Genomic DNA, 12,300 nt, shown 5'->3' with positions numbered 1-12,300 from the left:
TGGGAATATTGGCATGTTTAAAATGAAGGGTTTGATGGTGGAGATCCACACACATTTCAGGAACTCCTTCCGACTGCAGCTGCCATTTTCCGCCAGGCCCTGCTGTAATCGGTCATGATGCAAGTATCACCAGACAAAAACAGGAACCCAGCGACCACAGCAATCAAACCAGCCACTTCCCCCTTAGTCCTTCCCGAGGGAAGTGAGATAGCGTAGATAAGAGGAACCCTTGCAGTGAAAGAACTAGTTAGAGAGTCTGTTTCATTGCAAACGCCTACAGGAGAAATCCGGACCCGGTACTGCCTAGGAATACAAAGGAAGGATTTTCCTGGAAAGAGACTCACCTGGAATCGACGTCCCACCAGGCTGCGGGGAGAGGCAGAGCAATGAGGCTATTCCCCATTCTGGGTTGGATGCTTTTCCCAGGTAAGGCAGCAGTGAGCTGCGTATGCACCCGCAGGAACAGCTGGCGTTGTTGCTCCTGGGGCCCGTCGCGCACCCACACGTGTGTGTGGGGTCGGGGAGCGGCTGCTGAGGAGGGATTCCAGGAACGGTCCCTGGGCCTGTAGGAGCCGCAGTGCGCCGCTCCCGGAGACGGGGATTTTGTGCCTTTGCCAAAGTACCTGCCTCTCGGTCGGGGCGTGTGTCATTTCAACGGCTCCTCGCAGTTTGTGCCGCTGCCCGATCAATAGGAGCTTTTTTAGCGGAGATCCCCTGCTGGCAAAGCTACCGCAGGTTGGTGCTTTACATGTGTAAGTTACCAAAAACTCCCGAGCCCAGAAGGGGACAACGGGATTGTCCCAGTCTCTCTCTCTGTGCCCACGAAGTCTGTGTAAGGTTACACTTGCTCCCACATTTTTCCCGTGATATTCTGTCGGGGGGGCTACGGGGTGTCCAGACTTACAGCAGCCCCTAGGAGGGGCGGCCAACACGTTTTCTGAGCGCCAGCCGCCCTCTGCGCTTCCTGGCAGGGCAGATACGTCTCCCTGCCCCCGGCTCAGGGATTAGGGGAGGGGAAACTCCCCCGGGGTGGGTGTCTCTCCCCCGGGGTTAGGGATGACGGAGCCAGTACAAAGGAAGGGGACCGGGGATCGCGCAGACCCAGTTTCCCCTCGTGGACTCTGAGCGGAGCGGGGTGTTAAAGGAAACCGGCCCCTTTCTGGGGGGGCTGAGGGTGGAGTCCTTGTTGGGGGGGGCTACAGCCCGGCAGGCCATGGGGTGCGGCCCTGCCTCTCCCAGCGTGGCCAGGCTCGGGTCACACGGGTCAGGGGCTCGCAACATTCCCCGGGGCGCTGGGGGCATTTTGTGTTTCTTCCGACGGAAACGACGCCCCGGCTCTCGTCTCTGTCTCTCGCAGGCTGCTGGGCGGTGACGGGCCCCGGGGCCGTGCACGGGCCCCCGGGCGGGGCGGTGGCTGTGCGGTGCCAGTACCAGAGCGGCTCTGAGGATGATCCGAAGTTCTGGTGCCGGGAAGCAGGAGTTTGGGAAGGAGGAAGTTGGCGCTGTTCCAGGGGGCATCACATCGTGGAGACCAACGGGTCGGAGGCCGAGGTGAGGCGGGGCAGAGTCTCCATCCGGGACAATCACACCGAGCTCGCCTTCACCGTGACCGTGGAGAACCTGACCCGGGCAGACGCCGGCACGTACCACTGCGGGGTGGGGAAGGTTTGGCGTTCTGACCCCAGGGCCACTGTAGAACTCACCGTCTCCCCAGGTAAATCCCGGCGCCGCTCTTCAAGGTGAGGCGGGAGCGCGGGGCCCGCAGCCAGGCAGGCCGGGGTCCGGCGCTCCGGACACACGAAGCCTTTGGGCTCTGCGGGGCCGCAGCACGAGGCGGGGGTGGGGGGACAGCGGGGTGTCCGTCAAGGCGCTGCCCTGGAGAGTCGATTTTAGCTCCGTGCCAGTTTCCTAGGGCCCCGCCCAGCGCTGGCCCCAGGGAACACGGTGAGCGCCCCTCACCGAGGCCAGCCGGCAGCACCTGTAAATAACATGGCAGGGCAGTTTCTTCCTGCCCTGGGTCGTGTCCCACGGGGGAAGGGGCTCTGCTTTCACCCTGGGCCCTTCTCATCCTAGTTTGTGTGTGTCCAGCCCTCGTCTGGACCCTGCTGACTCGTGTTTGCTCACTGACCTCCCAGTTACTCGCTGGGCTTTAAGGGTCGGAGGGCCTTGACGGTGAGGCTGCTTTGGTTCCCGAGGGTGGGGCTGTTAGTGCCCTGTGGGTCTCCTCCTGAACTGGGAGAGGACAGGAGCTGGCTGCAGTGGGGTCTGGGTATCACTGTGGCTGACAGGAATGGGGAAGTTCCAAGTGAATAAAAGACTAGCAGTGTCAACCTGTGGAACTCCTCGACACATGATGTGGTGAAGGTCAACACTATAACAGGGTTAAAAAAATATTAGATAAGTTCATGGAGAACAGGTCCATCAATGGCTATTAGCCAGGATGGGCATGGATACAACCCCATGCTCTGGATGTCCCTAGCCTCTACTTGCCAGAAGCTGGGAATGGGTGACAGCGGATGGATCACTTGGTGATGACCTGTTCTGTTCATTCCCTCTGAAGCACCAGACATTGGTCACTGTCAGAAGACCAGATACTGGGCTAGATGGACCATTGATCTGACGCCTATGGCTGTTCTTAGAAGAGGGCTGGTGTTTTGTGGGGACCAGCCCCCCAGCTTTATGCTCTACCCCACTGGTTAAGGGGAAATATAAATATTGGCCCTGCCCTTTAGTTCCTCACCCCCTCACCCCAACCCAAATACACAAATCTCACCGTCATAAAGAATTCCCATTAGTGGAATCCAATTCCAGACATGAAACCTTCATGGATTGACTTGTGATCTTTGATACTCTCAGGTTGCACCCCCTCAGTGCAGACAGTGCGCCCGGAAATGAGCGTAGCAAGGTGGCATTGTTTACCTACTGTGGCAGGGAAATCAATAACCAGGGTCTCTTCCAGGCAGAAGGACTCTGCCCTGATTCAGCATCTGGACGCAGAGACTCCTCACTGCACTTAAACCAGATAAAGGGCATGCGCGAAAACCAGAGACAGTTTACACAGTTGCTAAAAAGCTGTCGATTCCGGCAGCTTTCGCCGGCTGAAGCCCTGTTCCCCGGCTTCTTTCATCTTGCAGCCGCGGCTGTGGGGTACCAGCCAGAGAGAGAGGGGCAAAGCGAACAGCGAGGGTGGGTGTACTCTGTTGCTGTAGTGTTAGCCCAGCAAAGCATGGTCTGGCCAGAAGTGAAGAATTTGTGGCTAAAGTTCTGTGCTCAGCCTGTGGGTGGCACACCCCAGGGGGAGGGGGGCAAAGATGGCTTTAAGTTGCCCTGGCAGCTTTCCAGTTCTGAGCTGTCACGTGAACTAGGTAGAGGAGCGGCTGCTGTAATTTCCCACAACCTGTCCCCATGGGCTCCCATGGACTACTCTGCATCCCCCAGCAGCAGGGAGTTTCTATGGCCCCAAGTGACAGAGAGAGACATGCCCCCCCCCTCCAGCCTGGCATTCCCCATGCCAATGTTTTCAGTGGTGGGAGGCAGCATAGGGCCACTTGTTGCAACCTGATGCAGTTCTTATGCTGGGGCCGTTCTGCCCTGGTGACTGCAGGGCTTTCATGGCTCCTCCACCCCATCGGAGCAGCCTGTGGGGGCCTCAGCAGAGTGGAGAATCCCTCCCCTGTGTCTCTTGAAACCTAAACCTCTTTTTTAGGAACAAGAATCTTTAGTGCCATTGAGAAAATGGCATTTCGTCCCATGGAATCTGATTTACTGAGTCTGTTTTTATCCACAGCTAATTCTTCCCCACCCTCAACAGAAACATCATCATCAGCGACAGAGCAACCAACTGCTTCTTCTCCCTCAATATCTACTTCCCTCGGGACAAATGCTGAGAAAGGGATATCCACCTTCTGTCCAGGGATATCCACTAACCATGACACCACTGCCTCAGGGTGAGTATCAATGCTCCAGCCAGGGTCGCTTTTATGGGTGCGTCCACACTGCAGCTGGGTGCGAGCTCCCAGCCTGGGTACCCAGACTTGCGATAGTGGGGCTTGCGATAATGTGCTGAAAATAGCTGTGTGGATTTGGAGCCTGGGCTCTCACGCTCACACCTAGCCCTAGGCGAGATGACAGCCCAAACCACAAAGTCTAGGCAACAGCTACTTTTAGCACACTAGGGTGAGCTCCCACTACACCAGGGGGTCTGTGCGGGCCGGAAGGATCCCTCCCAGCTGCAGAGTAAACATACCCTATGGGCTGCCAGCCTCACTGGAATCAGTGCAACGTCAGGGGGTATATAAAACGCAATAGTGAACTGTGAAGGAAGACAAGGGGGTATATACCCCCTGACGTCGCACTGATTCCTTGCTCCTGTGCTTAAAATTATGCACGTTCTTAGCTCTATCAGGTCACGTCTGATTACAACCCTCCCCCATTAAACCACTAAGCCCATGCCTGCTGAGAAAGCCATGTGGTCATACTGCTGTAACCGTCCCCCTTCCTCATTCATTTCCCTCCTGACAGCTAGTTTCTCTCACTTCCCGCACCAGATCTGAGAGTCTGCCCCTGCAAGCACTAGGCACATGAGCCATCTGAGTCACATGACTAGTCCCACGGACATCTACATCCTGGTCTATACCATCTATTCCTGACAAGGAGAGTCCGCAAAGGGTGCAGCCGAGTCAGCACTGAACAAGCTCCAACTGTAGACAAGCTGCAAGATCTAGAGCCAAAATATTTCAAAATAAGAAATTTTAAAATCGAATGATCTTTTCCCCATATATTTTGTTCACTTTTTGAGCTCTGTGCATCTTCCAGAATGAAAGCCGACTGGTCAGTTTCACTTTTGCGTCTAATTAGTTCCACTCCAGCCCATGTACTGACTAGCATAATCCTGCCAGGTTTGGGTTGCCAGATGCCAGCGCTGCAAGTGGCATCCTTACTTATTTACACTGGAATTTAAAACAAGGCATGAAACATCTCTGTTGGTCTAAGGTTTTTGTAAACTTTTTGACAACATCTAAATTTGGGGCCAAATTTGAGCTGACACTGTTCCTTTCAACAAAATAAGATTTCTATCCGCTAAAATTAAAAGTGGATTAAAACTACAGAATCCCGGGCACCAGGAAAAAATCTAAAAGGAAACCAAAATGTCTAAGGCCCTTATCCTGCAAACCCTTCCACGTGCTTGCTTAACTTTAAGCATGTTTAGAACGTTAAGTATTTGCTTAAAATATTTGTAGGACTGGAGCTGAAAATATCAAAGAATTAACAAAAAAGTCACCACAAGTTAGTTTTAAAGCACATATTTATCAGCTATACTAGAGAGGGTGTTGGTCATTTCTGCTCATCTCAAAGACAAGACTAAAAAAAGGGACAAATGAAGTTAGTTAAGTAGCTGGCTATGCATATTCTCATGCAGTGTGAGACAGTGTCCAGATAAAATCCTATGCATAATAAATGAGCCGGGGGCGGGGGGGGGGCATGGAAATCACCAGATTAACGCATCTGTGGACATCCTTAAACTTGCCCCACCCAGCATCAGCTACACATCTGTGACAGCTGCGCAGGAGGGTTGGCTGGGTGTGACCAACCCACCTAAGGGAATCCAGACAAAGTTTCACCCTCAAAAGTTTCTGTGACCTGGGCAGACAACAAGGGGGGGGGGGTAATATTATCTACGAATAAAGGTGCTGTTACAGCTAGAGCAGGTTTAAAATAAGTGACATTTATCTCCTCCAATGTACCAAGCCCTGGCCCGTGTCTCGCTCCCCCACATGCACAAGGCACAGACCATGCCTGCTACATCAGACTCTTCCTACTGACTGCACGATCTTGCTGGCTACTCACATTTGTATTTGATACAGGTGCCATTTTAGAGGTGACCTGAGTTAGATTTAGCCTGGACTAGGATATTAATCTGCTGGACCCTGTGGGCCTGGTGCACAACAAACAGTTGCTCCTGGCTGAATTAGCAGTTGAAGGAGAAAGTGTGAAAACAGACATTCTCTCTTTTTCCAGCAGGTCCCAAGACTCAGACATCGTCTACATCCTGGTACCATGCGTCCTGCTGGTTCTCATTTTGTTTCTGCTCGCTGCTGTGATGTTGGTAAGACTGTCCAAGAAGAGGAAAAAAGGTAAGTGAAATCCTGCACGTGTCCTCAAATGAGTCATGTTTCTGATCCTTGCTGCTTCTCTCCTTCCCTCCCTCTTCCCCAAATGGGAAAGTCCAGAACTCCACAAAGCACAGGGGCTGGAAATAGGGGCACTGCTGCACCCCCTGGCTTGAAGTGGTTTCCATCATATACAGGGTTTACAGTTCGGTTCAGTGGCTCTCAGCACCCACGATACGCATTGTTCCAGCACCCCTGCCATCAAGTGACTTCTGTGCTTATTGCACCCTGCTGAGCTCAACAGAGCATGTCTGAAATGCATGAGAGACCCGTGTGCAACATTGTCCAAAACTGCAAATAACTCTGGTTATGGTGTTTGTTCTACATCTCTGTTGGAGCTGGGCAAAGTTTTACCACCAAAATTATTTTTCAGTGAAAAATACAGACTCAGCAACACCAAAACGTTTTGCCAAGTCCTGTCGAATTGTTTCAGGGGGGAAAAAAAACAATCCTACACATCCAAAAAAACCTGATCTATTTCATATTAAAATGTCAAAAGTAAATATTTGGGTTTTTCAATTTGAAACAAATTCTTGTTTCAAAAATTATGTAAAAACCAATCAAATGTTGAAAATGGTCACAACTGAAGAGAAACATTTCAATTTTATCTAAACAAAATGTTTCATTTACCCTGGGGGGAAAAAAAGTGATTTCAATGTTTTGAAGTTGCCAGCTCCCCTCTATCCGTTATTTGCCCAGCTCTAAACTGCATACACACACATACACACCCCTCATGCTATGTAGCTGCTTACTCCATCACTGAAATCAGTGGGACTATCTGTGGAGTAAAGGTGCTACCCTAAGTAAGGGTATCAGAGTCTGACCCTAAACACCAAGGTCTCCTTCCTTTTCACTCACTGTGTCACTACATGGCTTGAGAGCTCAGGTGAGCTCTGATCAGTCCAGGATCTGGCAGTGTGTGGATAGCGATGGATCATTTCAGGGTCAGTCAGTTCCACAGCATCAGCTGATACTAAAAACATTACAGCAGTCTACGCTGATTGCCTCAGACAATGGAGCGCAGCTGTTGTAAGCTGTGGCTTTTTGGACCATTCCTGTAGAAGAGACCATTTTCACGTGGGAGCTTTTGCTAGCACTGAAGGATCTTTTCAACTTTGGTTGTATTGAGTGGATGGATTTATGCTGACATGCCCCTGTTTGGTTTGGTTCAGTAGGCCAGGTTCGCACTGAGTCTAAAGGGAAGCTGGAGTTTGGTTCAGAGGGCTGTATTGTGCAGGTGATGGAAAGCGGTCACTGACTGGTGCAGTTGGCCGGATCTCAGTTAGCACCTAGAGAATCGACCCATTTCCTTTAGGATCAGTGGCAGGGCAGCAGGGAGGTAACCTAGACTCAATGGCTGGATTTACTAGGGCACTGCAGTTTTGATACATTTCTGGTCTTCTGAGCTCAGTGTGTGTGTCCCCTGAAAAAGAGTTACAGGTCAGCCCTGCAACTTAGAACTGCAAAGCTGTGAGAGCCGCAGTTACCCCCTTACCTGTTGCTGTAACTTGGCTCTAATTCAATCTCTTTTCTGTCTCATCCAGCTCTTTCAGGAGCATCTGTGCAGAGGGACAAGAAAATCAACCTGTCAAATTTGGTAAGGCAAATCATAATATGTCCTGGTAACATCACCTCTTAAATTCTGTCCTAGGGAGGTGTAATATCACAGTTGCGGGGGAGGGGAGTGTGACGGGTTGGGTCACAGAGACCCCCTTGGGGCTGCTACCTGATATGCTGAGACTACCTCTGAGCCTGTTTTCCCTGCCAGCTTGGGACTTCAGCACCCTGTCTTGTTGAGCCAGACACACTAGCCTGCTGCAAACACGGACCCAGGTCTGAACCACATCCTCCAAAAGCTGCAGACTTAACTGAAAACAGCTTAAGAAGTGCTCCTGACTCCAGCACCCAGACATCCAGTTCCCAATGGGGTCCAAACCCCAAATAAATCTGTTTTACTCTTTATGAACCTTAGTCAGACTAGCAACCTAGGGCCTCAGATAGCCAAAGTGCAGATGGGTTTCAGTTCCCTGTTCTGCCCCTTGCTTCCTTTTCCTGTTTATATAGCTCAGCTGCAGGGCAGGGCTCCCTGAGTGCACCCAGGCTGCTTTGGCTGAAAAGGGTAATGCACCCATCCATAGACACTTTAGGGATCTCAGAGATAAGTCCTCAATACACAGCCCAGACAAGTCACTTGGTTAAAGGGACCCGCTGAAATTCATGAAGCCAGGGTCTGCTCAGCCACAGCTACTTGGGCTCCTATTCTAGCTTCTTCCCTCTGATCAATGAGGTTTTTATTTCAGGGTTCAGAAGAGGTTTCTTATGTCACAGTGACGATTTCCAACCCCGACCAGCAGCCCATCTATGCCAACCTGGAGCAGCGCCCCAAGAAAACACGCCCAGCCAAGCCCCCTGAGGAAACCCTGTACAGCGCTGTGAAGAAGCCACCCAAACACTAACCCTGGATAGGAGGCCGAGTGGTGATGGGGGGCTGCATGGTCCTTATCCAAGCTGCTTGATCCCTACCTGGCAACATGTGAAGCAGCAGGGTTTAGAAGCCAATCTGACCTGTACAAACTCCGCCAGCTGTTGTAGGCAGAGGACTTACGGACACACTCAGCCTGGACCTGGAGTCTGTTGGTTTGTCTGATGGACAGGTGGCCTGATGGAACTAAACAGTTGCTGTTATCTTGTGAGGAGCGGGTTCAAAGAGCCAGTGGCTGGGCTTACAGACAATGAAACTCCCCAGGATCTGGTCAGCAGGACACGCGAGAAACGTTGTATCTGTGTTTGAATATCATACATCTGGTGCAAAAAGGGAGCTTAGCGGGACCATGAAGCAAACCTGCCTGCAAGAGGAGTTTCCTCCATATCAGGAGAGAGGGTAGTTCCCCCTGTCACCCCCTCTAACAGCAAGTTAAACCGGAAACGGACCCAGGCATCCAAGAGATAGATGGAAAGATAATTTACATGCTCACAGGTGTCCTGGTGATTAAATCTATCAAGCTCTGGAATCAAATCAGGTCAAGCATCTACATCCCAGCCTGTTTTCATACAGAAACTTAAAACCCCTGGAACTGAATTTTGAACTGGTTGGACACAGGGCAATCATCATCTACAGAGAGGAGAAGTGCATGGGGAGTAACCTGGGCCTTGGAGTTGTCTCTATGAATTATTGGGGGGATGGTCTTATTAAGGTTGCCTCCCCAACACTTCCCATTATAAAACCCCCTTTTGGTTGCTTATAACTTTGCCAAACTTGAATTTTAAATTTTCTTAGCAAGGTGTCTCCCTCAGAATTATTTTTTTTGTTTGTTTGTTGTTGTTGTTGTTTTTTAAGCTTCAACCAAACAGTTCAGATAGTCCTGAGAACAAGGCTAGGGATAAATATGCTGCCTTGCAATGTTAATAAAAATTCTCTCTTTTCATTGAGAAGCTGTAGTGTCCACACGCTTTGGAGCCAGGACTTGAAAGCTGGCAGACCATGGCCCGTGTCTCAGGGACATACCTTTTGCTGTGAAAATCCAGTCAAATTTGGCCAATTTATAAACCTTTGAAAAATCCGTGTTTGTACATGCTTAGTAAAAACGTCTTCCAATTGCACAGACCACCTTAATTTCAGCATCCCCTAACTTTTCATTGCTTGATTTTGCAACCTTAATATTATTTTAATGTCTTTTTTTGCATGCAATATGTTATGCAAGGAGGGCCTTCTAACCACTGTCTTTCCCTCACCCTGCAGTATGGATTGATGGCGTGAAAGTTTTATTTATTTTTCTAGCATGAACTACCCTAGATTTAAGCCTCTTTCTTCTTGCAAAGGGAATTTGTGACCATCCAGAAACAATGGATTATAATAAATTATGTCTCACTGGCATCAATCATTTATACTGCATGACTAGTGTTAATCAGGCTTCCTACAGAAAGCCCAGTGAGGGTGAGAGGGTCGAAAAGCAACTAAACATTGCTGCACTTGTTAATAAACATCTGGAGCCAGGCATGAATTTCATGCATTGCTGTGAAGCGTGGGAAACAAAGGCTCCTGGAAACAGAAAACATAATAAAAAAAGAAGATCTGGCTTGCGTTGGAGGTGCTGAGCTAAGGTGTATAAGATCTATATTCAATTCCCATGTCCACCACAGACTACCTCTGTGCCTATGGGAAAATCACTTATCTCTGGGTGTCAGTTCCTCATCTACAAAACAGAAGTATTGCTACTTCCCAAAGATTTTGTGAGAGTAAATTAATGAACGTCTGAAACGCCCACTTACTACAAGGAGTGGGGTTGTAACAGAGTCAGCACCCATCTCTTGCGAGCACCCCCTTCTGGGCAATGCATGCCTGCAATTACTCAGTTTTTTCACAGGGCAGCACCTACCTCTTCTCACAGGCACCCACTTTTTAGTTAGGTGTGAGCCCTGCTTTTCTTTGGGTTCTTACACAAGGGTGGCACCCGCCTCTCACAAGTGTCCCCCGGCCACTGGTTGTATCAGCGACTCAGCCCTCCAGCCGAGTCACACACACCATCCCCCCTTCCGGGGTATACAGTCTCTCTTTCTCACAGTCCTGGTAGGGGGCCCAAGCACCAAGTCTTCCTCCCCAGGGACACTGCCTTCTTTAACAGCCCAACAGGGGCCCATCTCAGCACCCATAGTTGGTGTCCTTACAGCAACCCTCGCTTAGGCTCAGTCTTCAACCAAACCAGCACGGTACCCTCGCCTGGTCTGGCTAAGTTCTGGGCTCAGTCCCCTGAGCTCAGCCTGTCCACAGTCCTGCTGCTCTTCCAGCAACCCAGACCTACATCTTCAAACTCCAGGCAACACACTGCTCTCCTGCTGCTGCTTCCTTTTTTATGGCCCTTCTATCCCCTGATTGGTTGCTCCAGCAGACCCTCTGATTGGCTGCTTCTCTGCAGCCACTCTAGGCCACCTGGAGGACTTCTCTGCTTTTTGGAGGGGGCAGGGCAAAGCAGGGCTAGGAGGTCTTCAGCAGGGTGTCTCCAAAGCTAGTCCACCCCATCACAGAGGTCAATAAAAGTATCTAGATAGATAATTTGCATGCCATGAGGGATTAAATTTAGTTTCTTAAACTAAGAACCCCTCAGCAGTGTTAAAAATAACTTCTCAAGTGAATGGATCATGTGACAGTCAGCAATGCTGATCTCTTGATATAACTGATTAAAAAAAAAGCATACAAGGTCTCTGTTAAGGTTTTGCATTAGGCTGCAAGTTTGATAAAGTTTGGTACATGTCACGTCTTTGGTACCTGTTGGACTTGGAAGTGAAAGCCTTATGGAGTGTCGACGTGCATTATTGAGAGTGTTCTAGGCAATGTGAAAGTGGAAAGGAATGCAAAAGACATCTTTTTATTTCCTTGCTCTAAAGGGGGAGGAGGGGAGGTGTCCTGATGCAATATTACCTGCCACTAAATATAGTTTTTCTTTGCTAATTATTTCTAGTACAGCAGCACTCAGAAGCCCAAATCAAGATCAGGGCCCGGTTGCACTGAAAGTTGTACAAATACAAAATATGAGCCTGTCCCTTCTCCAAAGTGCTTACAATTCAACTATGGGCAGGATGTGATAGGTGGATGTAGGGCAAAGCAGTGCTGGTCACAGACTAGACATTTTTCCCCATGAAAAATTTCAAACATAGACTTTGTTTGAACTTCTCCAAATTTCCCACAGGAAGCTTCAAACTGATTCAAAACAAGAATTTTCATTTTCAAATCAACAGTTTGTTCAACTAAAAGTGTCATTTGTTTGGTTTTTCTGAAAAAAAATCTAATTAAAAGGACATTTTAAGCAAAAGCAAAATTAAAATTTCTCTTTTCCTTTGAAATGTCCATTCAAAGTAAAAAATTTCATTTTGAATTTTACTGAACAAACTGAAATCTTTCATTGGACTTTTCCTGTTACGAAACAGGATGTTAACATAACCCGCAGCCATCTTGTACACTTAGCCACTATAAGCTGGAAGCAAGGACACCACGTAGTCAGGAATAGTTTGACCTGGGCACAACCAAAGCAGACAAAATAGCCCCACAGCTTCAGTGTTTGTCTGTGAGGGTGAGAAAGTGACAGGGTCATGGGAATGAAAGGGAGTGTGAAGAACTGATCTTGGCTCTGGGTGT

General features: G+C 49.4%; 1 protein-coding gene across 3 annotated transcripts; it reads left to right on the top strand.

Annotated features, from left to right (window-relative positions):
• Positions 1–202: 202 nt before the first annotated feature.
• On the top strand, positions 203–10,529 carry LOC140897691 (CMRF35-like molecule 1). Of its 3 annotated transcripts, none has more exons than XM_073310614.1 (6): positions 203–426; positions 1,358–1,714; positions 3,812–3,947; positions 6,019–6,134; positions 7,715–7,767; positions 8,471–10,529. In XM_073310614.1, exons 1-6 carry the CDS (start codon positions 387–389, stop codon positions 8,624–8,626), a joined length of 858 nt encoding a protein of 285 aa, XP_073166715.1. In that variant the 5' UTR covers positions 203–386; the 3' UTR covers positions 8,627–10,529. The 3 variants fall into 3 exon arrangements, with proteins under 3 accessions (XP_073166715.1, XP_073166713.1, XP_073166712.1); XM_073310612.1 differs by having other exon boundaries at positions 3,788–3,947; positions 6,022–6,134; XM_073310611.1 differs by having other exon boundaries at positions 3,788–3,947.
• Positions 10,530–12,300: the final 1,771 nt, after the last annotated feature.

Source organism: Lepidochelys kempii, chromosome 14 (assembly GCF_965140285.1).
Source record: "Lepidochelys kempii isolate rLepKem1 chromosome 14, rLepKem1.hap1, whole genome shotgun sequence".
Taxonomy (NCBI): Eukaryota; Metazoa; Chordata; order Testudines; family Cheloniidae; genus Lepidochelys; species Lepidochelys kempii.
The sequence above is the reverse complement of the archived record's forward strand: the minus strand, read 5'-3'. Positions and strand labels throughout refer to the sequence as shown.